Source organism: Ursus maritimus, unplaced genomic scaffold (assembly GCF_017311325.1).
Source record: "Ursus maritimus isolate PB19 unplaced genomic scaffold, ASM1731132v1 scaffold_9, whole genome shotgun sequence".
Taxonomy (NCBI): Eukaryota; Metazoa; Chordata; class Mammalia; order Carnivora; family Ursidae; genus Ursus; species Ursus maritimus.
Window position 1 is genome coordinate 79,508,358 of NW_024427107.1, and position 26,039 is coordinate 79,534,396.

Here is a 26,039-nt window from a genome sequence, read left to right on the forward strand (position 1 = left end):
ACACTGGAGGTGGGGCTAGGATGGCGGAGAGGGGGCGACACCCCCCATCTCCACCGCCTTGCCCCTTCCCAGCCCCTCGGACCTTCCGGCCTCCGCTTCGCCCTCCTCTCTTCTCCGCCCCTCCCACCGCCCCACCTCCGACTTGCCTCCGCTCCTCCCCACCCTGCTTCTCCTCCGCCCCCGTCTCCGCCCTGCCTCCTCCTCACCTCGCGTCCAGGTTCCGAGCCTCCTGGTGCCCACGCTGCGCGGCCCCCTGCGCGTCTGGGCTCCCCGGCTCCAGGGCCCCTTCCCGCCTGTTGCGTCCGCCGTCCTTTCCTGGGCTTTCGGGGAAACCGCGGTCCCCCATCGGGGCACGTTACCCTGTGCCTTCCCCCCGACTTCGGCATCAGCTCCTAAGCCCGCAGCTTCTCCTTAGTGCCTTCCATCCGCGCGCCTCCGCCCTCCTCCCGACCGTGCGGCCTCGGCCTCCGTCCGCGAACGCTTCCCGCCCCTGGGGCAGCCAGCTCCTGGCTCCCCGACCGGGCCGCGCCTCCTCCACGCCGCCCTCCGCGCCGGCGGCTCGCGGCCCTCCTCCTCGAGCCCTCCGGCCTTTTCCTTTCCGAAGTTTTGCCTTTATTTCTCTCTTGCTTTTCATTTTCACCGCGTCTCTTCCCTGCCTAGCGTCTACTTGCTGGCGTCTCCCCTCCGCGGGCGCCGGGCTGCGTCCTCAGGGACCACCTCCCGTCCACCAAGGGCCGTCTCCACCTCGTCCCCAGAACACAGCGAACACACCGCGAGCGGGCACGATGCGGCGGCGGGCCACCCGCTGGAGCCCCCGGGGACGGGCGAGGGTCCCGAGCGCGCGCTCCCCGCAGCACCTGCCGCCGCGCCCCACGCCCGGGGTCTCCGCGGCGTCTGCAATGGCTGTGTCCGAGCCGTCGGGCGCGGCTCTCGGAGCGGAACCGGGCGCGCTCGCGGGGCCAGACCACCTCCGGCTTCCGTGCCCCCGCCCCGAACACCGGTTTCCCCACCCGGGCCCCACCATTCACTTCACAAAAAATCCCTGCTAGAAAGTTAGGCCCTGGGTTCAGGCGCTGCCGTCTGTCTGCAAAAATAAACCCCAGGGGGGCGCCTGGGTGGCACAGCGGTTAAGCGTCTGCCTTCGGCTCAGGGCGTGATCCCGGCGTTACCGGATCGAGCCCCACATGAGGCCTCCCTCGCTATGAGCCTGCTTCTTCCTCTCCCACTCCCCCTGCTTGTGTTCCCTCTCTCGCTGGCTGTCTCTATCTCTGTCGAATAAAATTTAAAAAAAAAAAAAAAAAAAAAAAGAATAAACCCCAGGGCGCTGAGGGCGTCCGTCCTGAGAACCACGCTTCCAAGATGCTCTCCTGCCTTTTTTCTCCGACGGCTTTCCGCAGTCACTCGTCCTGGCGGCCTGGCCATCTCTGCAGGTCCAAACCACACATTCATACGGAACATGTGAATCTCCGCCCACTCACGAGCCTGCCGCTCTGAACACGGAGGGAAAGATTCGAAATCCTGTACAAGTCTCCGATCTTTCCGAGGGACCTTTTCCCATTTTTAGACCTGTGCTTGGTAGAGAGACCGCGAACTGCGAGCAGGGGCGAAGGGGCCCGGCTCCGGCCAGGCGCAGGAGCAGGTGTGGCCCCACAGCCGCCCTGCTGCCCCCGGAAAGACGGGGCGGCACGGCCAGCTCGCTCACCACCCCCGTCGGCTTCCGAAGAAATAACCAGGGCGAGAAAATAGACACAAAACGCAAACTGAACAGAGAGGACCCAACATCGTGGCACCTGAGCGGCCCTCGCGGCTCTGGCGGTTGGGCCCGGGCGCGAGGATCGGGGCGAGCAGAGCCAGGCAACCGGCTGGTCAGCTGGCCGCCCAGCTCACTGCACACCTGCAAGGACACCCGTCACACGCACCAGGACCGTGAGGAAGGCCGAAAACAGCCAGCGCCGTCAAGGATGCCGAGAAACGAATTCCCGCTCCGGCCACGCGCGGGCCCGTCCCCCACAGCGCGGACAGTCCCCACCCGGCCCACGGTCCCGCTCACCAGCGTTCGTGTAAAGACGCCGTTCACAGCAGTAGCAGGAACAAGCCAGACGTCCATCAGCACGTGCACGGACAAGCGGAAGGACGAATATTCACCCGGTAGAATGTTCTCAGCCATGAAAACAAACCAAGTACCGACACGGGCTCCAGGGACACAAAGGGACACATATCGCACGATCCCCTCACATGAAATACCCAGAACGGGCCCACCTATAGAAACAGAAGGCTGGTCAGAGGTGGTCAGGAGCTGGGGGAGAGGGAAAGAGGAGTACGGGGTTCCCTTTAGGGTGGTTCGGGGCTCTGGAAGCCGGTACAGGTGGTGGTGGCACAAGGCTGCAAACGTACTTCTTGCCACCGAACTGCACACTTTGAAGAGGTCACGGCTTGGCTTTTCTATTATATAAGTTTTATCACAATTAAAAGAAACACAAAATAAAAGCTTCTGTAACTTTCTGATGTTTTCCAGGAGAGAAAAAGAGGATTTGGAACGGGACGTCAGGCACAGAGAGAAACCCTGCTGGCCCAGAGCACGTGGCCAAACACGGTTGCCTGCGAGCTGAATCCGCGCCACACATGCTTCCGGCCGGCCGGCCAGCAGCCCTGCACACCGCGGGCAACGTCTCACGTTTGGGTCACGTCATCCTTAACAGTCCCAATTTCTGCGACCTGAACGGATCAGCCACCCGGAACGTGTGGGCCTCGGTCTGCACATACCCACCTAGACGTGAGCACACACCTCACGGCAGGGACAGCGGGGACATGGAAGCCACCCGGCTGGCCACAGAAGGGAGCAGCCCAGCCCCCCAGTGTCTCCCCTGAGACTACAAAAAACTAGTAAACACCACTGGGTGTTGCCCAGAGAAAACAGCAAATGCTACAAGGCACATAGTCCAGGGCCAGGCATGTCATTGAAAAGTGGAAATATATTCGGAACAGAAGTCACACTACCTGATTCTAAAACTCACGTCTCATTCACCGGGAAGGGATACGCGAATCCCATGGTCGAGCCACAGGTTGCTCTCAGTGCCAACCGTCTCAGAAGCAGACCCCACCGCAATCTTTTCCAGCAGGTGTCTTCTTTGTTGCCGGGGACAAAGGGAGCTATTCACACATCATCTGATACAGGAACGGGGTAGAGAACGGGAGAGGGAAAGACAGGCCAGCGACAACCCTGTACCTCATGCCTTGTTCTTTTGTTGTTGTTTTTAAAGATATTGCTTATTATTTATTTGAGAGAGAGACTGAACAAGAGAGAGAGCATGAGCAGGGGGAGGGAGAGGGAGAAGCAGGCTCCCTGCTGAGCAGGGAGCCCAACGTGGGGCTCCATCCCAGGACCCTGGGATCCTGACCTGAGCTGAAGGCAGACGCTTCACCGACTGAGCCCCCCAGGCACCCCTACCTCATGCCTTGTTAACCATGTTTGCTTTTAGTCTTTGAAAGACATGTGGTTACGTTGATTGTTACCAAGCTCACAATTATTCCTCGCAAGAATCATTTATTTAAAACAAAAACAAAGCCAAAAAAAAAAAAAAGACCCATGGTGGCTGAGAGAGGGCGCGCTCAGGCCGTTAGCCTCTGTCTCCGTTCCAGTTCGACGGGATTCTTACTTCTCCCTGCGTCAAAGCAAAGACTGGCTAAACATAGACATGAGGGCCCCAACTCCACGGCCAAGGCCAGACTGAGGACCCCTTGCACGGCACTCACCTCACTCCCTCCCCATCCCTTACCTCCCCTCCTCCACAGAGAACAGGGACTGAGAATAAACCCTACTGATAACAAGATTATCCTGGCCTGGATTTTCTTTGGAAATGGAGAATATACTTTCTTTCAAGCTCGGCTACAAGTCACAAGCGACGGAGCCTTCCTTCACTGAGAGCATTTCAGTGTCATGATAGACGGTTAGAACTTCTGTTAAAGCACTAAAAAGACCACCACCACCGGGGCCCCTGGGATGTGAGACGGGGTCCAGGTTACTCTGACACCTGCTAGTGGCTGCCGCTGGCGGAACTCACCAAAAGGGCTCTGACTAGTGACCAACCACACCCACCCCTCTGAGGGCCACTCCAGTCCCCGCACGCCACACAGAAAGCAGCACACCCTCTGAAATTTGAAATAAATGTACTTTACGTGAACCCAAAGTACATATTTTCAAATTGACAAGATGACATGCAAATTAAGAAAGGCTCAGGGGCTAAAAAAATGAAGAATGCAACATACTGAAGGCTGTGGCTTTAAAAGTGAAACACTGACAGCAAATAAAAGACTCAAACCTGGTGTTCCCCACATCTTCCCTGATTTGCTTTTGGTCTGGTTCCTTCCCTTTGTATTTCTTTGAGTTTCTAGCTTCATCTGTTCAGTATTCTCTTCTTCCTTTAATCAAAGAAATGTTTCAACGTGACTCCCAAGGGGAAAAACGCAAAGCCAACACTGAAACAATGTCTTTGATGGGAAGAAACAGGAACTGCACAGAGAAGTGATAAGATCACCCCCTCCCTCTCCTTCTCCAGTGTGATAGCCAGGCCCTTGCTCCGCACCACCTGTATCCGCCTCCCTCTCCTTCTCCAGTCTGATAGCCAGGCCCTTGCTCCGCAACACCTGTATCTGTCTGCAGACGCACACTCCTCCCAACCGGTTCTCCAAGCTGCAGGCAGGGCTCAATTAGACTAAGCGATTACAAGAGCCCAGCCAGCTGGTGAACAAAATCACAACCCACCTAGCAAAGGCCACTTCTTCCCAAAACTATCCTATTATCTCATGAGGGCAACTTTATCCTTCACCAAGAATGGCTTCAAATCAGACACTTGACCACCTCCCCTGGCCCCCTCCTTTATCTGTAACTGCATATCCCCGACTGTAAGAAAACACAGGGGCCGGGGAAGCATCGTGGAAGACCCCAGGGCAAGCAACAGGTCAGCTCTGAAGGTGAGCCTCGTCCCACGTGGCACCCATGTGCTATGACCTGTCGAGCCGGGAGCTGATGGTGCAGCCAGCTGAGTCCACACCTAAAACACAGCAACAGCTAACCCAGCCCGCAGCCAAGAGAAGAGCAAAGGCACACTGTCCATGAGGTCTGTGTTGGATCTGACAGTCCACAGATGTATTCGTTCTTGACCCCCGTTGTCACTCTTTTATTAGTCTCTCCAGAAACAGCTTCCGCTAACAGGTCCTGAGCATTTTCCTGGGTTTTATACGTCATCATGCCTATACTTTTAAGTACTACAACCAAGTATTGGGAATGCACACATAGACTCCACTGAAAAGAGCCCGTTTGCCAACTCTAGCTGAGTACTTACGGCTTTAGAAGTGTCAGACGAGAAGAAAAAGGAAAAAACCCTGTAAACTCAAGGTGTTACAAGATTACAGGGCGTTACTAGCAAGGTGACAAGGAGGAGGGCTGCACGGAGTCAGGAGCGAGGAGCTGGAAGACCGGCTCCCTAAGCTTAGCCGGAGTTGGACAGGCAGGCTCCAGGGCAGGAAGCCCTTTAGGGCAGAGTAAGGGGACGTGGGGTGGGTCAGCTCCCCTGATGACTGGAAACCCTGGGGCCCTGGGACTGGCGCAGGCGCTCTCCCTGTGCAGCAGGTGTGGTCCCGGCCACCCCACCCCTGACTCCCTTCCGCAGGAACAGGGGGCAGGGAGCAGGGACAGCCTTGCAGAGAGGGCAAGGGGACATGAGCAGGAGGCACCCCGAGGGGGGCACCGAGGCATAGCAGGGGTCACCAAGGGCACAGCCCAGGTTACCGAGAGGAATGAGCTCAGCGGCGGGAACAAGTCACCCAGGGCACGGCCTCCTCTGGGCCCCACGCTAGCCCCTGCGCCCTCAGGCCGGGTCTCATCCCCTCTGCGGCTGTGCCAGGCTCCCCGGAACCCCCAAACCCAGAGCACCTGCGCCCCCGGCCAGGGTCCGCAGTCCCTGACGCACAGTCGCTGCCCCCACGTGCTGCTGGCTGCCGCGGGGGCCTCTGGGAAAGCTGGCTGGCGCATGCGCAGCTGATGGGGAGGGGCAGGGGCGGGGCGGGCCGCACAGGAGCGGCCAGGGCCAGGCCAAGGCTGACCACGGTCCCTCCTGGACCCTCGCACGCTGTGCTGGGACTTGGGCCCTGGAGGAGTGCAGACATCACGCTGCTTTTGCTGTCTGAACGCTGAACGGGTTACTGTTGGAGAGAAGCTCACAGAACCATATTGGATGGCCAGGGCGCAGCGGGTGTGCGGGGGAGCCCTGCGTGCTGGGCGCTGGGCTGCGTGTGCGGGTGTGGGGCAGACGAGCGTGTTCTTCAGTCACCCTGAAAGCACAGCAGGGCTGACCGAGTCTGCAGAGACAGTCGGGGCAGGAGACGCCTGAGCTGAGTCGGGAACGTGGACAGTGGACTCCAGGCAGCCAGGGGGCCGTGTGGACGAGGCCACAGCCAGTGGCTGCAAATGGCACGACAGCTGTTGTGGGTGCACTGTGGATGCAAGTGTCCGACGCTGGGTTCCCCCAGCAGCACACCCTCTGTGCAAATACTTTATTTGGGAAGGCGGCCGGGGCAGCACCGGTAAGGGAGCCGGACGAAGGCCAAAAGCGGGAGAGGCCAGGCCCACGGGTGCTGGAGCGCAAGCTCGCGCTGTGGCTCCGTCGTGCTGGGGGCCGCTGGGAGAAGGTAGACGACGTCTCCAGAGTGAGGTGGGGCTCCTCCAGCTGAGGGGGACCGGAGCACTGCCTCACTGGCTGAGAAGGGCCCTCCTGAGGGTCACAGGTGCCTGTGGAAGGAATCGGAGTGCAGAGGACACCTGGCCAGGCCGCGGAGCCTGTTGGCCGAACTGTTTGAGCGTGCGTGAGAGTGTGAGCGAGAGTGTGTGCCTGTTGGGACACGGATGCAGCTGCCAGGGACGGGGGGCACCGCCGGCTCAGCTAACGCAACCACATCCTTCCCCTGGCACTGTAGAGATGACTGGGCCTTGGTGGGCAGACGGCCATGGGGCAGGGAGGCCTGCAGGACGCCGAACGCCTCCAGCCAACGGGAGACGGAAGCGAGGCTGGAGGGAGGTGGAAACTAGGAGCCTGCAGGGTTCCAGTCCGCGCGGCTGCCTGCGGCGTCGGCTCTTCTCCTCCGGCCCGGGCGCAGGAAAACCACCCGAAAACCTGCAGAGGGGGCGTTACAGTTTGATCATTTTATAAGTTCGAGTGCCTTTGTGTGAGATGATTAAAGATGCCGCTTTCCTGCCTTCTGAACAAATGGACGGTAAGTAAATAGCTGTGTTCCGGCCTCGGTGAGTCATGGCCCGACGGCAGCCTTCTGCGGGGCCGGGGGCCTCACGCTGCCAGCGAGCGCGTGCCGCCCGAGCTTTGCGTGAAGATGGCAGCTAATCTACAATGGTGCCTGGATTTGCTCGAGCCCCACGGAGGCTGTGCTCATTCTATTCAGAACGCCACAGGAACAATAACCAAAAAGGGGAACCATGAAGGCAACATCCATCATATGCTTCTTAAAAACCCCTTGTCAGCGCCAGTGACGATGGCATTACCGCTCAGTCACTAAGATTAAAAATTAGTCATACGTGGAAAATAGAAACAGGTTTTCAGGGAGAAGGAAGCTGTGGTTCCACTGAATAATGCCCCCTTTTTTGCTTGGTATATGAATGATGCGTATTTTCTGATGATCCATATTTTTGAGGGCAGCTCTGTCTAGGTGGTTCCGGATTTGGGGTAAAAGCCTTGTTCTCAGGGGACTGGCAGGGCAGATGTCAAAAACATTTTATAAATCATATCCCAAACTGTCTGACAATAAGCTATTCGGTGGTGATGTCAGAGTTACCTCCATCTAGAATCTGAATCTTTCTGGCTTAGGTCACGAATGATAGTTTTTGGAATTAAGGGTTTTTTTCCCCCCACATACCACGAGCTATCAGGATGGCACAATCATTATCCAAGGTCTCATCTGGCTGGCCCGTGCCCTCTCACCCCTACAAACCACCAATCCCCCCCCATGGAGCCCCACCCCCCTGCCACCACCTCTGTCCCTCGGCAACCCACGGTCAGTGGGGGACCTTGCTTCCTCGGTCACCAACACACAGAAACAGTCCACGGGGAGCCTCTGCCGCTTCCCAGCCCCACGGGCACCGTGCCGATGTCCCCCTTTCCACTCCCTTCTGTTCTGTGGTTGGACTGTTAGTACTTTTGCCAAAGGCCAGCCGGCCCTGTGGCCCTCCCCTGACCCCACGGCCAGGGGTCACACCAGTTCTGTGCCCCGTCCAGAGCAGAACTCCCCAGACATGTGTTCACTTCATACGTCCACTTCCTCTCCAGCTCACTTTTGATTCGGATCCAAGCAGCCTTTTGTCCACACCCCCCTGAGAAGTCTCCTGGCAAGGTCTGCACCGGTCCGTACCACATCCCTGGTCTCATCCCTCTAGCCGTCGGCAGCATGACACAAGGCATCGGTCACCAGTCACCAGCTGTTCTTTCCCCAGGTTTCTGGGTGCCGTCTGGTTCTGTCCCTGCTGCTTCAGGCTGCCCCTCCTCTTCCAGACCACTATGGTGAGCTAGCCGGCCCTCTGTCCATGAGGGTTCTCTCGTGGCTGCACAGCACAGACACCCACACTTGGCTCTGCCTGCAGCCTCGCCCAGGCTCCCGCTCAGCAGGCTGCCCCCCACCCATCCGCTGCCCCGCCAGAGCTCCCTGCCGACCTCAGCCCCAGGACGCAGAACACCCCCCCACAGGAGGAGGCACGCCAGCGGGTTTGGGGGCGGCCTCCGTGGTGGAACACGTGCCTGACGGCCATGCTCAGACACACCCCAGGGCCCTTCCAAGGATAGAACCAGTTCCCCGCAGTGGCCGGGAAAGAGCCTGTGGGGTCAGGCCAGTCGATCATATTTACAAAGACGATGATTTGCCCCACCCCTGTTTCCTTGGACCTCATTCCTGAAAAATATCATTTCCCCAGAAGCCAGCAGGCAGGCCAGCTGCCTCGCTCAGAGCAAGACGTCTCCCTCCCTCCCCACGTGCACACCCAGCACCTTTATATCCAGGAGGGAAGGAGCATAAACGTGGCCTGGGAAGAGTCTAGAGTGTGGTGGACATTCAGTGCCCGCGGCGCCCGCTCCTGCCAGGGCCCCTGCGCAAGGCCCCCTGAAGAAGGGAGCTCTAAGGAGTTCTCGCTGTTCCCAGATGGCGTTTTATGTTGTGCCCCTGCAAGCCGTTCTTCCTAATGACTCTCACCTTGTCTTCAAATAAGAATAAATATGTGTGTCTGTCCTCTGGGGCCTTTGACAGCCGCGCTGGCCCCTGACTTGGGCGGGATTGATGGCGTGGTTTCGCCAGGAAGCCAGGTGCATCTTTCACCAAAGGCATCTCCAAGTGATGAATGGCTTTCTCACAAACACAAAATTGTTGATCGTATTTACAAACAATTCATTTTTCACGTTCCGTTGACTCTCCTCCGCGTCCCCGGGTGACAGCCCCACCGCTGATGCATCGGGGGCGATTACTGCCATTGATTAAGGCTTCCTGTGGTCCCGCGGAGCCCGCTTCTCCATTTGTCACAGACAAGTGGCTCGCACGCCGCGGTACATCATGTTCTCTCCCTGCTTCACTGTTATTTGTTTTCCAATTGATGTCGTGTACCCTCTAAGCACAGGTGCGTACCGGAACCCCAGCGTCCTAGCACGCCACGACTGTGGGCAAATGCGTGCGTCGTTAGACGGTCTGGCGCCCGACCCTCCGCCTCACACCCTGACCCCCCTGCCTCCCTGTCTGAAGAAGCACACGTGTAAATAAACAGGGTCAGTACCTAACTGAGACTTGGGACGGGAAAGAAAGTCACCAAAGTGCCACCACTTGCTTGACATTTAAGATTGAATTTTTCAGCACTTCCTGGGGACAGACCTCGAAGTGGCCCAATCCAGACTCAGGGAGGATTTTCTAGAGTCGGCTGCTTTCACCCTATTTCTCTCCCTAGACCGGTACCGCATGATGACAGTTCTCCTACGGCGTCTGGCACGGCCAGGAGATGGGCTGGTGTGGTCAGAAGGTGCTGGACAGCGTGACCGCCGGGCTATGGGCAAGGCTGTGGGCACGTCTCTGGACTCCTGGCCAGCCAGGTCCTCATGTGGGACATGTGGAGGCTCGGAAAGGAACCTGAGTTTCCACCCGGCTTGACCGCCCGCACGCTCGTGTCCACCTCAAGAGCCGTTGGGCTCGGACTTGCAAAGTGTGGATGTGTACGCAGGTGTGAGGCCGACTCGCCAGCACGCACCAGCTCTGTCTGTGGAAACCCCCGGGAGGCCTGCGTCCCCTCCAGCACCGACCAGCCATCCGTGTGTCTTTTCTACTCCAAATTCTCCGCATCCACATTTCCCATTCTCTCGTTTTCCCCTCATTTTTTTTTTTACCTGAAAAGTACAGTAGTGCATTCTTGCTGCGACAAGTCCAATAATGGAAGCGTGCGTGGCCAAGCCCGGCTGGCGGTGCTGCCGGTTACGCAAACAGGCGTGTTTGGAGTCTCCCTCCTTTCTGTTTAAAAAACTGACGTGGGTTTTCCCCACATACATGTTATTCTGCAGTTCGTTCTGTTTACTTGCTGATGTGACGTGGGCTTGCTTCGAAGTCATGCTAGATTTTGCCGGACCTTTGGCAGGAGGCCCTGGGGTTGTAGGCAGGTTTTTACCTTTATTTTTGTATTAATTCTGACATTTTTACTTCAGAAGGTGTGGTTTCTAAAAGCGGGTTCACGGAACCAGAGCGTGCACATTTTAGATCTGCATAGCTCCCTCCAGACGACTTACCGAGAAGGCGCTGTCTCTTCACCCTGCGCCCCTGGGCACGTGACCACCCCTCTCCAGTGTTTGGCGAGCTGTGCCTCCCAAAAGCCGACGGTCCCACTGTTGCCAGCTTTGCCTTGCCCTGACCGCCGGTGCAGGAGAGCGTATTTTCATGTCTATTTCGTGTTTGTATCCTGGGTGGGATGTCACCTCTTGGTCCCTGGCCCAACACCTCCATCCCCCACCCACCTCTACTGCACCCCGCAGGTCGGGTGAGGCTCAGGGTGGGGGAAGGGAGGCCACGGGCCGTGGGGTCCTGGACTTCGTGGCCGGGGCTGGGGCTCCGGGGTGCCCCCCCGCCCCCTCCGCTCCTCCACGCTGTCCCATACCCTCACACCGGTGCTGTGTTCTGTCTCCTCTGTTTGGTGTCTGCTCTCCTGGCCGGACGCAGACTGACACCTAACCTTCCCTCACTTTGTCTGTGCTCACCTTGGACTATTTTGGAATCAGTTTTAGGGCTCTGTTACTTGAGGGGCTCGCTCCTCCTTTATCACATGGGTTGCACTTTTTCCCTCTCTCTTCTTTGTCTTTTGACTTTTTCCGGATGTCTTTTGTTAGGCAGAAATGTTAAATCTTGATCTTGTACAAATTTTCCTCTATGGTATCTGGATTTTCTGTTTTGATATAAAATCTTCCTCCAATCCCGAGGTTATTCAAATTATCTCCTTTTTCCTCTCACGCGGTTGTCAGTCTGCTTGTTTACACGGAAATCTCTAAGCCCCCTCAGGGCGAGCTGACGTTTTTTACAGTAGGTCCATATTTCATGAAGGTGCAGGGACGTCCAGCCACAGTTCAGGTCTGGTTTAAGTTGCTGAGTAGAATTGTATGCACCTCATAGATCGTGTTCGCTTCTTATTACATTTCCTCCTCGACATCAGATGGTCTTGTCACACTTGTGACTGAAAATATTCCGGATTTCTATGTTTCTATTTCTAGTCCTGCATGTGTGTTTTAAGCAAGTGTTCTTTATACAGTGCCCTAATCTGCTCAGGCTGCCGCCACAATACCACGGGCTGGGCAGCTTACAACAGAAACTGGTCTGCTCACAGTCTGGAGGCTAAGTCCAAGACCGAGATGCCAACGGCTTCAGTTCCCGGTGACGGCCCTCCCCCTGCTCTGCAGACGGCTGCCTTCTCGCGGCCGGCGGGGGGGCCTGCCTGCTGGGGGCTGCAAGCTCTGACGGGTCTGCTTACGAGGGCCCCACCCCCTACAGCCTCGTCTAAGCCTAACCACCCCCCAGCCCTCCTTCCAAACACCGTCACATTGCCGGCAGGGCCTCAACGTATGGGGGGGGGGGCGCAGTTCCATCCCTCACATAGTTAGCTTAGAACCAGCCACCTCACCAGATTCTCCAATCAGTTCGGATAGTTCTTTTGGCTGATATTCTTGGGATTTCAAATTATGCAATCACGTCACCTGAATATAAAGATAATTTTGTCTCCTTTCCCTAGGATTTTGTTTTCCTGCATTATTATTATTATTATTATTATTATTATTATTATTATTATTATTTCCTTAATGGAGAACTACAAAACAGCTCAGAAGGATAGCGGTAGTGGCAGGCGTTCATATCTTGTTTAAATGTGGACGGCTTTAGGATTTCAATATGTAATATACTCATGGTCTGCGTTCGATACACGGTCTTTATCAAATTGAGGTAGTCCCTTCCATGTCTGTTGTACTCAGAATTTTTTATAGAATAGTGGCTGATTGTTCAGATGTGTTGGGGGCCCTGTGGAGATTACCACATGGCTTCCCCTCTGTAAATCCGAGATCGCCTTGGCCGGCGGGCTCCTGATGCGGGGCCTGCTTGGTCAGGCCGGCCACGATCGGCACGCTGCTCAATCTGATTTGCTCTCATTTATGTTCCACTGGTGAATCTGTGCTGTGTTGGGACCCTTCTGGCTTCAAGCATCAGAAAGCCCAACTTGGGGTGACGGGGATGGAGAGACTAGTAATGTCAGCAAGCCAGAAACCAGAGGAGGAGCAAGGCCCAGACTGTCAGCCACCCTCGGTGTGTCTATGCTTTCCCCCGAATCGCAAGCTGACCGCACAGTTCTTGGCGTTGTGCCCAGTAATGACAGAGTCCAGGGGCAGGGAGACATGGTCTCCTCCCATGGGGCTCTCCCAGGCGTACCCTGAAGATCCCCTCTGGACCAGCTGCATCCTCAGCCTCTGGGTGCAGATCGGTCACTGGCAGAAGGCCTGCGGGGACCTCTGCAGTTCACCGTGCCCTGCTGGCGTCTGGGCAGTGAGTCTGGGCTGCCGTACCCAGGCTCTGACATCACCCTCTCCCCATGGTTCCAACTCCCTTCAGTTATACCCCAGTGGTCTACACCTTCTGGGTGTAGACTGGCCATCCCTCCCTGGAGCATGTGGCTTCACCAGGGAAGCAGTCCCAGGAGCCAAAGGAGACTCCACTGACAGGGGTGGGGCAAGTGGATGGGGCCAGGCCACGCACAAAGTCTGCAGCCTATGTTTGTTGATGGATTGACCCACAGCGTCTTGGGCCCTCTCTTCGGCAGACCTGGCGTGTGAGCCTGGCAAGCTGGGTCAGGAACCAGCATCCCTTTGGTAGCTTGGCCTGGTTTGACTAGCGGGGAAAGCGTGCGTTCCCGGCCGACTGGACAGACTTGCTGCGTGCCTGTGGGAGTCTGGATCCTCTCAGCGGCTCAGTCTATGGCTACTGGTCTGGTCCTGTCTTCTCCGTTTTCTTGGGTCAGCTTTGGTCAGTTAAGTCTTGATCCAGAATCATCCATTGTCTCTAGACCTTCTAGTTTACGTTCCTAATGCGTGCTGAGGTTGCAGAATCTCCCCTGCAGCCCCTCTTCCTTCACGTGGTGTATCTGTGTCTTCCCACCACTCACCGTCACCCCAAACCCGTTCTTGTCTCCCCGACGGACAGAATCCGACTGTGTTTGAAATAGCAACGTGCCAGCTAGAGGTCCTGGCCTCTCCTGCAGCCATGAGGGGCCACAGGACGCAGCTCAGGGGCAACTGGGGGAATATTTGCTTTCCTCTTTGACACTTCTTTTCTCTTTTTTCTCCCTGAAACACAGAGATGAGGTCTGAGGAGGAGTAACCGGTCTCCATTAGGAGACAGGAAGCACAGGACAGGAGCCTGGGAGTGGGTACCCTGGCCACGCCCCGGGCTTCCACCACCCGCTTCGGAATGGTAGTCTGGGGAAGAACAGTAAGCATCTCACTCCCTGTGGCTGAGCAACCGTGTCGGGATCTCCTGCAGTCAGAGGGCCAGTCCTTGTTGATACAATCCCTCTTTTCACTGATGGGCCCTCTCAAGGATTTATCTACTTTGTTTGTTCCCCACTCAGTTTTTTTGATATATGACTGACATTAACTTTTAATCTTCAGTAATTTCCTCTTTGTACTTTCTTTTGATTTGGCGAATTCGTGTCATATGTGTATATATGTACACACACCTATTACAGGCAGCAAACTCACCCAAGTTTAGAGAATTGCCTTTGGTTTATTCCATACATTTTATAGTGTTATTTACTTTCTACTTACATTTTAGGTAATGTGCAGTTTGTGTTTTAACTTTCTTTCAATTCAAACCTCATTTTAGAAATATCTCCTCATTTCCAAATGGCTGTTTTCCTTTGGATGTAAACATTCACTCTCTAAAAAACAAGCTTTGGGATTGTTTTATCATTGAAGGTGCACAGTTCACCAACCACATAGTTCTGCAAGAACTGCTTAGCAAAACAGCAGCCTCCCCCGGCTCCCGGCTGCCCCTCCCCAGGGGCAAGCCCTTGGGACTCCCGGAGTTGGTGAGTTGGTGGCATTGCTTCTGTTTAGGGAGCGCTGTTTCCTAATTTTGGGGTTACTCATTGACTTAGCCTTTGAGAATGAAGTGTCAGCATCTCTCCCCTCCACTTGCCCTGTCTCCCAACGCCTTAACCTCTCCCTTCCTCCTAATAGAATCAAGTGATAATTGCCCTGAGGTCAAGATGCCAGGAGGACATCTGAGTACATTATTACGGCTATGAAAAGGAATGCACAGCTGAGTCAGGTAATATTCTGTGATTATTTTTTATTTTCCCTCTAGTTACCGAGTGTCTTAATTTGTTGCCAGATTGTTGTGTCAGATGGTGGGGCAGGCAAAGAAGCTTAGCTTACAGGGTTTAGCTGCGCGGACTGTAGGCCTCCGCGTGCATGCGGGGGGGAGAGCAAGCCCATGGCTCAGCCGTGACACCGCAGGGACCAGGGACCCGGGCGGGCGGTTAGGATGGGGAGGCTGGAACTTAAGGCTTGGTTACTGCTCAGGCACCGCCGTTTCTGCCCTTGCAAACGGTGTGTCGCTGGGTGAGGCGAGTCCAACTGGAAATCTGAGTGTGTTCCTGCGCCACCTGGGACCCAGGGAAGCTTTGGAGGGACCCGCGTGTCCCATTGCTGGGACAGCCCTGCAGGGAGCGCAGACTCTGGCCAGAGTCTGATTCAGGAAGCAGGCCAGTGCTGCCGGCCAGGCTGGTCCTGGAGGCCAAGGTGGTTCTAGAAGTTGTTTGTGGGAGATTCTGCAAGCGGATTGCCGGGTCGGGTTCCGGGGACGGCTTCGAGGGAAGGTTCTGGAAGCAACTTCTGCCTCTGTGACAGCGGACCATGCAGACAACACCCTGGCTGGGGTCAGGGCCGAGCCCGCGTCTGCGAGCAAAGAGAGCAGGCATTGATGAAGGACTGGCACCAGCGCTTGCTCAACACACGCGTTAAGAACCCCATTGCGAACATTTCTTCGGACAAGCTCCTCGGAGCGCCCTGTTGCCTTGGGGGCGGGACCCAACGGCGCAGGGCAAGCTCGGGGAGTCGGCTCAGCGAGCCGACCACGCAGGCGCCTGGAAGGTCGGGCTGGCTGCGTTTGGGAGTTGCTTTTTTCCTTTTTCCCCAACTTTTCCGCACGCTGAGCGGACGCCGGGGCGCATGCGCAGTCCGCACCCCGCCCGGCCGCGCGGCTTTGGTCCGGGCGGTTGCCAGGGGCGACCGCATTCCCCAGAGACTCTGTGGTCGGGTGGGCGGGGCCCGGCCTACCCCAGCCCTCCTTCCTCGCGCTCTGGTTGGCTGTGACTGCTGTTCGTTGGAGCCGTCGCGGCCGCCGATTGGGCAAAGACAAGTTTCGCACGCTCGGCTCGGCCCCACGCCCCTTCAGCCGGCCCGCGCCCGCCACCCGGGAGGAGAGAACAGCGGGGGACCCGGCGCAGCGCCTGGGAGGGACCTGCGCCGGCCTCGGCTTCCAGGCGGGCTCGGCCCGAGCGGCGGGCGGCGATGATCCCCGAGGAGAAGCTGGACGGCCCGGGCGCCGGCGAGGAGAGCGCGAGGCTGCAGGAGGCAGGCAGCGTTCGCAAGGTGGGCGCGTCCGCGGGGATGGAGGTCTCCGGGAGGAGGGGTCCGCGACCCCCAGCCCGCTTTTGCCCGCCACCCGCGGCCGGAGGGTGCGGGGCTGCGGAGTCGGCGCTGGCTTCTCAGGTCTGAGCGCGCGGCAAGACTTCTGGCAGTCCCCCATTTCACTGGACCCTAGAGGCAAGCCGGGCTTACCTCTGGGGAAACTGAGGCTCGGCTTAGAGCCCGAGCCCGCGTTGCGTGCCTGTGCTGGGCTCCTCTCTTGCGGGTTTGGGCTCATCCTGTGCCGCCCAGGAATGGGTGGGAGCGCAAGTATAGCTCCGTTTTCTCCGCCGCTCCGGGGGGGCGCTTCTGGGGGGGGGGGCGTTCTATGGCAGGTATTAGGCTCCATGTGTGACAGCCCGTGATCCTCGCGCTAGTTCCTGGTGCCCGTCATTCCTCCTTTCCCAGCTTTTCCCTCCCTCTTCCCAGAGCTGCTCAGCTTTGCCCTGGGCACCTGGCTGGGTATTTAATGAAACTTTCCGCGGCAGGCAGCCGGAGCCTCCCGGGAACAGGAAATGGCTGCAGGACTTCACAGATGGGCAGTTTGTCCTTTTCTCACTCCCCACGCACCTCCTCACCCTCTGAGGTCCCTAACCCTGGGGCGCTGACTAGGACTGTGGATCATTTGCAGGAGTACTGGGGAAGCTCTGTAAGGGGGGGTAGGAGGTGGAGACCTGGGCAGTCCGTCCTGGGAAGGAGGGGGCTGCTCCTCTCTGCAGCCTGGTGCTTAGGCGTGCCCAGGGGTCACCAAGAGGCCGTCCCGGTGTTCATACTCGGCCCATGAGGGGTGCTACATCGCTCAGAGTAGCTTCTGGCTTGGAGGCTGCAGGTTTCCCCCTTTCCAGCACACCTCTCCAGGAGCAGTGGACTTCGGAAACCAGACAAACGGTGTTAATGAAGATAGCCCTCCTAAGCTGATGGCCTCTGCCCAGCGCGTGGACCACCCCCTCCCCAGGCAGATGGACATAGCTGCTGGCCCAGAGCCTGCCGGAGCTTTGCAGTCGGGCCTGCAGAAGGGAGGGATATAGCTTCAACTGTGGCGTGGTTCTCTCTCCCCAGGTTCTCAGGCCTCCTGGAGGGGACTCTGTCCAGGGAAGTCTTCCCTGATTGATCCCTCTTGAGAACGCTGGAGTGTGGGGGACATGTTCAGTCATAATCCAAGGTGGCCATGCACCAGGAGCCTTCAATGTGGGAGGGTGTGAGGCCTTCTTTAGGGTGCCCTCTTCGAGGGACTGGGACAAGATATAGCCCCCAAGGGTCTGAAACTGCCCTGTGCCTGACAGTGGGGGGGGGGGGCACGCCAAGGAAAATAGGCCACATTTCCGCCAATAGGTGGAAGATGGTGGACACTGCAGGAGGCTAGCCTCAGCACTGCGTGAGGACAGCTTCCTGTCCCTGCATCAAGACAGGGTCCTGGGAGGCACTGGCCTCATCCCCGCTGTGCTCAGGGGCCGTGTGACCGTCTTTGGGGACGTTGCCCAGGGAAGGTGCACTCTGAGAAGTTATTCCTGGCTCCAGGGCTGGTGACTGTCCCAAACAGAAGGCCCCTAAATGGCCAGGAGGAGGCGTGGTGGCCCGGGGCCAGAGAGCTGCTCCAGCTCCCTACCCTGGCTCCTGCGGAAGCCCCTCACCTGCCCTGGCTGGAGCCTCCAATCACCTGTCTGCAGCATCACTGTGGCTAGGAGCCCCACATCTCCGCTTTCAACTGCCGTACAGCTCTCCTGCCCCAGGGCCCCCAGACGTGGGCAGCTGGCAGGATTGCCCCATATAATGAGGAACCATGGCTGAGGTGGGCAGTGGGCAGTCAGGAGGCCTGACCTGCTGCCTGTGAGCTGAGCGACCCTGGTTCTGTGGTTTGAGCCTCTGCCCAATGGGACCCCACAAGTAAACAGCTGGGATAGAGCCCATCCCAGAGTCAACATGGGCCAAGCGCCCCAAAGAGCAAGAGGGCTGGAGGGCCAGCCTCCAACACCCTGTAAGCAGGCCCTTTCCATTAGCACCTTGGCAAGAGGAGGGCTAGGTCATCCCCGCATGGCCATGTGGGAGCTCATGCTAGAATTCTGTGGGTAGAGTGGATTATGGGGGTTACGGAATGAAATTCCTAGGTGCAGAAGGGGGGGCGCCTGGGTGACTCAGAGGGTTAAGCATCCGACTCTTGATTTCAGCTCAGGTCATGATCTCAGGGTCGTGAGATCAAGCCCTGCTTCAGGCTCCACGCTCAATGGGGAGTCTGCTTGAGATTCTGTGTCCCTCTGCCCTTTCCCCCTACTATACATGCATATAAGCACTCTTTTTCTCTCTCTCTCAAATAAATAAATATTTTTAAAAAGATTTTATTTATTTGAGAGGGAGAGCACGTGCACAAGCAGGGGGAGCTGCAGGCAGAGGCAGAGGGAGAAGCTGACTCCCCGCTGGGCAGGGAACACGATGTGGGGCTGGATCCCAGGATCCGGGGATCCTGACCTGAGCCGAAGGCAGACACTTAACCGATGGAGCCACCCAGGTGCCTCCATAAATAAATATATATATTTTTTAAAGTGCAGAAGGATGTGTGGTGAGCAGTTGGCCACCTCCTGCCAGGGGCTCCCAGAGCCCAATCGCACTGGTACTGCTCCACAGAATAGACCCCGCTTCTTCTTGGGGCCGCGGTCCCGGCCATGTCCCGCACCTGCTATGATCCTCCTGGCCCCACTGCCCCCACTCCCCTCCTTCTGTGCTCGTGCCCCTCAGCCAGGCCTGAGCTGCCCCGGGCTACCTGTGGAGCGGGCTCTGGGGCCCGCGGCCTCCACTCCCACGAGTCTCCTGGCACTTGGAAGCTGTTGACAGAGGCCCGGCCTGGCCCCTGTGACCTGTAGCCTCTCCACAGGGCTCTGAGCCCCTGGCCCAGACACCGCATGGCCGCCCGCAGAGCCGCAGGGCCCGGGTCCACCAGCAGATCACGAAGGAGCTGCGCATGCGAACAGGGGCCGAGAACCTCTATAGGTAAGTGCCGGCGGCCACCTCCGTCCCTCAAGAGAGTGGCGCCGCTGCCGCCTGAGGCCCCCTGCAAGCCAGCCCATGCTGAGTAATGGACGTGAGGCAGTGACCTGGGTAGGTGCCCGCTCTCGCGGTCTGGTTTGGGAGAGGGACATGTGAGTAGGTGACGATGGCCGTTGTGGGCTCCCAGGAGGAGGGGCTGGACATCCACTGGGGTCTGGGGCAGCGTTCAGCTGAGAAATCCTCACAGACCACCCAGGCTCCTAGCTTGGCGGACCTCACTGGCAGGGGTCAGCTCAGGGCCAGCCAAGGGCCATGTGGGGCCAGAGGGGGCTGGTGTGTGCGGGGGAGGGGGGCTCTGACTTCTACGTGGTGACCTGCAGGGGTTTCTCAGGCAAGGCACTCTTTAGGCCGAACTGTGACAGTTGTCCCAAGACTGGGGACCTGGGAAAGTAACCTCTGGGTTGAAGGGGTGCCTCCCCTTAGAACAGTGAGCTGCACATCTGCTTGGACCTTCAGCCATGTCTCCGTGAGCCCACTCTGGGGGCGATGGCCCAGGGAGATGGTCCAACCTGTCAGAGCCCCAGCCACTGTGTGCAGGGCCCAGCTGACAGGTTCTGGGATGGGGGTCTGCTGGACCCAAGGGGGTCCTCCGTTTCCTTGGCCACCCTGCATCCCTGTCCAGCCCATCTCTGCTCTCAGCCTGGCCTTCCTGGGGACCCATTACCCCTTCTGTCAGGTGCCCAGATGTAGACACAGAGAGGGTCTGACCCTCACCTGTCCAGGAAAGCTGGTTTTGCATTGCCGTGGAGGGCAGGCGAGAGCCTGTGTCCAGGGAGAGTGGTAGTGAGAGGCGAGAGCCTGTGGCCTGGAAGGTCTGGGTCTGGGTTGATGTGTCCTGGGCCAGAGGCACCATCTGTATGCATGGACAGGAATCAACACCCACTGTAGGGGGACTCAGAGAAGAGGGAGGTCATAGGGTGGGCCCCAGACCCCAGCGCTGCCCCCCGTGGGGGCTGGGCCCGTGAGCACAGCATGCTGGGAGGGGGCTCTGGAGCCCCGGCTGGGGCAGGGGCTGTGGCAAGGCCCAGGTGCCTGCGGTCTGCCTGCAGAGCGGGGGTTCAGCTCACCTCGGCCTCCCCAGAGCCACCAGCAACGCCCAGGTCAGGGAGACAGTGGCCCTGGAGCTGAGCTACGTTAACTCCAGCCTGCAGCTGCTGAAGGAGGAGCTGGAGGAGCTCAACGGCAGCAGCGTGGAGGCTGACCCGCCCGGGAGGTGTGTGTATGCGCGTGCGAGGACACGGGCCGGCCCGAGGGGTGCGTGTGTGCGCGTGTGCGTGTGTGCACGTGGGACCGTGGGATCCAGGTCAGAGGCTGAGTGAGTGCACACATGTGAGGACACCATCCAGACATCCATGTGCTGTGGGCTGCGTATGTGTGCAAGACGCGTGTCAGAGTCGAGGAGAGGGGGTTACGTGTAGCTGGGGAAGTAGGGAGTGGCCGCTGGGGACAGCAGGTCCAGTCTCAGAGTCTGGGCTTCGTGGCTGTGGTTGCAGTGAAGGTATCACTGTTCCTATGATCCCCCTGGGGCTGAAGGAGACCAAGGAGCTGGACTGGTCCACACCCCTGAAGGTAAGTGCTGACCTATGACCCTGGGGTCACACCCTGCCCCGGGGTCTGAAGGGATCTTGGAGGCTCCTGGTCCAGCCGTTTCATTGAACAGATGAGGAAGAGGCCCAGAGGGACTGGTTGGGTGGGCTTTGAAGAAGAGCCCCCAACGTGGGATAGGTGTGGTGGAGCCAGTCATCCTGCTGGAAGCCCAGGCCGGCGACAGGGCTCCCTGACCCTCACTCTGAGAACCCCACTGGCTGGGGGCCCCTCCAGTCAGAGCCTCTGCTGCACAAAGCTCCTCGGGGTTCGTGAGCCAGGCTGCCTGGGGGTGGCTAGCCACTGCCCAGCAGGCGCCCCGCCTGTCAGGCGGCAGAGAGCGCCTACTTTACTGGGGTAACGGGATCGTGCGCCTCCGAAGCCCGTGTCTGCGGGGCGGGGACCCACCTCCACTCGCACCAGTCCTTACCCCTTCTCTGGGGGCCCCTGGCCTTCCCTTCCGCTGCCCGTCTTTGCCCGCGTGGGGCTGGGGGACCAGAGAAGGCCGGCACCTGCCCCTCCCCCAACCAGGAGCTGATCTCTGGGCACTTTGGAGAGGACAGTGCCTCCTACGAGGCCGAAATCAGGGAGCTGGAAGACCTGCGGCAGGTAGGTGGGCTCTTCCCCTCCTCTCCCCTCCTCTTTCCTTCCCTCCCCTCTCCTCCCCGCCCCTCCCTGCCCCACCCCTCCCTGCCTGGGAGACCAGCCACTCCCAGTTCACACAGAAGGGAAACCGGGACTCAGGAACAGAAGAAAGGAGCTGAGCGTAGGCATTCAGAGGGCCGAGTGCCCACCTGGGGCAGCTCTGGGGATAGTAGAGACACAGGCACAGACACACGCAGGGCACGCAGACAGCTCTGTGCCTGCTCACCGCCTTCTGCTGGCCCTTTGGGAATGGCCGCTCTGTGCCTGTCCCCTCCCAGGGACCCTGCCTGGGCCCCTGCCTGGGCCTCTGCCTGTGCTCCTCACGGGCTCCGGGCCCAGGACGGGACCCACACGGCCCCAGAGAGGGCTGATGTGCGTCAGCGTGGCCTTGCCCTGCCGGACCCTGGAGCGCTGCCGTGGGGCCGTGACGTCCGAGGGGGTCCCCGGGGGGTGTGCCTGGGGTGTGGGGGCAGCTGGCATCTACCCTGCAGGCCATTCGGACCCCCAGCCGGAGCGAGGCGGGCCTGCAGCTGCTCATGGCCTACTACAACCAGCTGTGCTTCCTGGACGCGCGCTTCGTCGCCCCTCCCGGGAACCTCGGGCCGCTTTTCCACTGGTAGGGCTGGGGGGGTGTCTCTGAACTCCCCTGACAGCACCCCAGGGCCCTTTCTGAGACTACGGCTGCTCACTGTGGGAACTCCACCCAGCCTAACCCAACCCACAGGTATGACTCGCTCACGGGGGTCCCGGCCCAGCAGCGGGCCCTGGCCTTCGAGAAGGGCAGTGTGCTTTTCAACATCGGGGCCCTCCACACCCAGATCGGGGCTCGCCAGAACCGCTCCTGCCCCGAGGGCACCAGGCGCGCCATCGAGGCCTTTCAGAGAGCTGCTGGTGAGGGCAGCCCAGGCCCCACACCCCACAGCCACAGTCAGGGTGCACGTGTGTGCACATCTGGGGTCAGAGCTGGGGCGGGGGCGGTGGGATGGCCCCCAGTGTGAGGGGATCACCCCTTCCTGGGGGATGCGGGGCTCTGGGGGTGCGGCCAGGCCACCCTGCCCGCCTGCTGTGAGCGCCCCTCCGCAGGGGCCTTCAGCCTCCTGAGGGAGAACTTCTCCCGAGCACCCAGCCCTGACATGAGCCCGGCCTCGCTCTCCATGCTGGAGCAGCTCATGACAGCCCAGGCCCAAGAGTGCATCTTTGAGGGTCTCTTGCTGCCGTCCCCTGAAGCCCCCCGGGATTGCCTGGCCCAGCTACACCTGGCTCAGGAGGCTGCCCAGGTGAGGACAGAGAGCCTCTATTCCATGGGAGACCTGGCCACGCTGCGGTGGCTGGGCGAGGAGGAGGGCCTGGGTCGGGGTCCGTGCAGGGGGAGGCAGTGTGCGGTGGCTGTGTCTCCTATTGACTTCCAAAGCTGGCTGTTGTCCTGGTCTCTGGAGCTGGTCAGGACCTTAGAGTTCTGAGTCCTTGCCACTGGGGCAGCACCAGTCAGAGCAGAAACGCGGGCCCAGAGCCCTGAGCTTGGCTCAGCTCAGGGTGTGGGGTGGGGCCCCTGGGCCTTGGGGCAGGGCAGGTAGCGGCCAGGCCTCTGAGGGAGGGGCAGGGTGGCTGCTGGGCTCATGGTGGAGCCCCCGAGGAGACCCCAGCGCCCTGCACGTGCGCCGGCAGGTGGCAGCCGAGTACAGGCGGGTGCACCGGACCGTGAGCCAGCCCGCTGTCCGAGATTACGTGCCCTTCCCCTGGACCACCCTGGTGCGCGTCAAGGCAGAGTACTTCTGCGCCCTGGCCCACTACCACGCGGCCGTGGCCCTCTGTGACAGCCCCGGTGAGTGCCCTGGCCCACCCGTCTGTGTGCTGGCAGAGGCCCCCGCGTGGAGGGGCTCACAGCCCTCTCTGGTCCCCAGCCGCGGCCGAGGCAGACTCCCCAGCATTGCAGCAGGCCTTCCTTGGGCTCGCGGCCACGTCGGAGCCCTGGGGCGCTGTGCTGCCTCAGGGGCAGGAGGAGCGCAGGAAGCTGGGTGAGGCGGCCTCGTGGGGAGGGTGCTGGGGCTGCCGAGGGGGACTGAGTGCCCCGTCCTTCGTGAGTCGCCTCTTCCAGGCATGCCTGGTGTCCCAGCACGGGCGGGACGGTCGCCAGCTCGCTTCCTGGATGTCCCCTGCTTGGGGGCTGACTGCCAAGCTAGGGGGGTAGCCCGGGCACGTGTGGGCGCTCACGGGAGGCAGCTTTTCCGTGGCCTAGGCTTCCGCACCTGCAGCTCGTCCTCAAGCAGGTGGATCCAGAAGCCCTCCCCTGCCCTCTTGCTGCGTCCAGGGCTGGGGAACCCGGGGTTCGGCCCTGGGCCAGGTGGGCTTAGGGCCCTGATGCCCCCTGTGCATGGGACAATACGTCCCCACTCTGTCCTGCGCAGGCAAGGCCCACCTGAGGCGCAGCGTCCTGGGCCAGGAGGAGGCGCTGCGGCTGCACGCGGTGGGCCGCGCCCTGCGCAGGGTCGATCTGCTGCAGGCTGTGCTGGCCCAGGCGCTGCAGCGCTCGCTGGCCAAGTACTCCGAGCTCGACCGCGAGGACGACTTCCTGGAGACCACAGAAGCTCCTGACATCCAGCGTGAGCGGCCCGGCCCCTAGGGACGGGTGTGTCCAGCCTGCGCGTGGCCGTGGGCTCAGGCCCGTCACTGCCTTTAAAGCGCACAGAGCTGCGGGCCTTGAAGGAGCCGAGCCCCTGGGAGGAGCCCAGTGGGCATGTGGGGAGGCTGCCCCCTGTGGCCTGGGAGGCAGATGTCCACAGGCCAGCCACCCGGCATCTCCTGCTTACAGGAGCCGGCAGGCGCGGCTGGAGAGCGGGGACACCCAGGAGCCCCCGTGGTGGGGGGAGCAGCCAGGCCCGAGAGGGCTGCAGGGGGCCAGCGTGCCTTGAGCAGGTGCTCCTTGGGCCGCTCGCTCTGCTCTGGCTGACCAGGTCCTGGCTGTGTCTGGGAGCCTGAGTGTCCGCGAGCCTCAGTCTTGGCCCCGTCCTCCCTTTGCCTTTGTCATTTCAGCTAAAACGCAGCAGAAGCCAGAGATCAGGGCGCCCAGCTTCTCCACGGTGAAGGTGACCGATATCTTCCACCGGCTGGTGAGCACCCCCTGCCCAGGTCACCCCTCCCCAGCTCAGCACAGGCGGGTTGAGGCCAGTAGCCCAGCCCTGCCTTGGGTGAGGACCCCAGACAGGCCGTGATGGTGGCCCAGCCCTGCCCAGTCCCTTTGCCACACCTGGTTTCTGACCTGAGACGTAGAGACTGGGTGAGAGGGGCTGTGGCGGCTCGGGCAGGCCGCTGACACCCCTTTGCCCCTCCCCCAGGGGCCCCTGTCTGTGTTTTCAGCCAAGAACTGCTGGCGGCTGGTGGGGCCTGTCCACGTGACCCGCGGAGAGGCTGGCTTCGGCCTCACGCTGCGTGGAGACGCGCCTGTCCTCATCGCCGCTGTCATCCCCGGGGGCCCGGCCGCGGTAAGGCCCCTGCCCCACCCTCGGGGCCAAGTTCCTGGGATGAGCAGAGGCAGCTTGTGAGGAGGGGGCAGAGGGGACTGTGGGCAGAGGGGCGGGTGCCCGTGCAGCACTCTCGACCGCCCCGTGTCCCTGCAGGCGGCCGGACTGCGGGAGGGCGACTACATCGTGTCTCTGAACGGGCAGCCCTGCAAGTGGTGGAGGCACGCGGAGGTGGTGGCGCGGCTGAAGGGTGTGGGCGACGAGGGCGCGAGCCTGCAGGTGGTCACCCTGCTGCCCAGGGCGGAGCCCCCCGGCACGGTGAGCCCTGGGGGCCCCAACAACCCCAGATGCCCAGAGGCCATGGGGAAGAGAGGGCCTCATGTGGGTGCCAGCAGCGGCCATCTTCGCCGTGGCCCCCACCTGGCGGCAGCCCCTGCCGTCCACGGGCCTCTGTGTGCCCACACTCCCCGATGCTTGGGGCCGCGGTGCTGCTGCGAGAGCTGTTTCGTGGCCTTCACCCACCCCAGCGTGGCCTCCGGTCCTCACGGGCCCCCTGGCTCGTCCCCGACGGGCCCGTTGCCCCCCTCCCCCCGGTCCCGCTCCCTGGCTGGCCACGGGCAGATGAGGGCCAGGGGTGCTGACGGCGACTCATCTCTATCCCGACTGCAGACGCAGCACCGGCCAGCCCTGGGGGGGCTTCTGAGGAACCAGGAGTGTGGGTGGGAGACGCCAGCTGCAGCTCGAGTCAGCCCCAGGCCCTTCCTTGGCTGGAGCCGCAAGGCCAAGAGGGGGAAGACCAGAGGGAGGCTGTCCCCACAGCCCTGAGCTGTGTGCCACCCTCCCCCTGTGGGTGCCCAGTGCCCCCACACGCCCCGTATGCCCTCCTCATCCTGAGGGACTTTCAGGCCAGTTCACTGCCCCACCCAGTGCCCGAAGCTGCCCATTAAAGACCACGTCACATGAAGTGTGTCTGAGCCCAGTGCTGGGGCCCGGGTGCTGTGCCCACACACGGGAAGGGTCACGGCTGCTCTGGGCATGGAGTCCCCGATGCCCGAACGCTGCCTTGGGGCTG

The 26,039-nt window shown here is 60.1% G+C and overlaps 1 protein-coding gene across 2 annotated transcripts; it reads left to right on the forward strand.

Moving 5' to 3' along the window:
* Nucleotides 1–16,118: 16,118 nt before the first annotated feature.
* On the forward strand, nucleotides 16,119–25,931 carry RHPN1 (rhophilin Rho GTPase binding protein 1). 2 transcript variants are annotated; one of them, XM_040625526.1, is made up of 15 exons: nucleotides 16,119–16,205; nucleotides 19,108–19,223; nucleotides 20,362–20,493; nucleotides 20,774–20,849; nucleotides 21,396–21,473; nucleotides 22,001–22,125; nucleotides 22,234–22,400; nucleotides 22,593–22,786; nucleotides 23,175–23,331; nucleotides 23,411–23,524; nucleotides 23,915–24,109; nucleotides 24,540–24,616; nucleotides 24,842–24,988; nucleotides 25,124–25,285; nucleotides 25,637–25,931. In XM_040625526.1, the coding sequence occupies exons 1-15, from the start codon at nucleotides 16,125–16,127 to the stop codon at nucleotides 25,790–25,792; spliced, it is 1,977 nt and encodes a 658-aa protein (XP_040481460.1). In that variant the 5' UTR covers nucleotides 16,119–16,124; the 3' UTR covers nucleotides 25,793–25,931. The 2 variants fall into 2 exon arrangements, with proteins under 2 accessions (XP_040481460.1, XP_040481461.1); XM_040625527.1 differs by having other exon boundaries at nucleotides 20,425–20,493.
* Nucleotides 25,932–26,039: the final 108 nt, after the last annotated feature.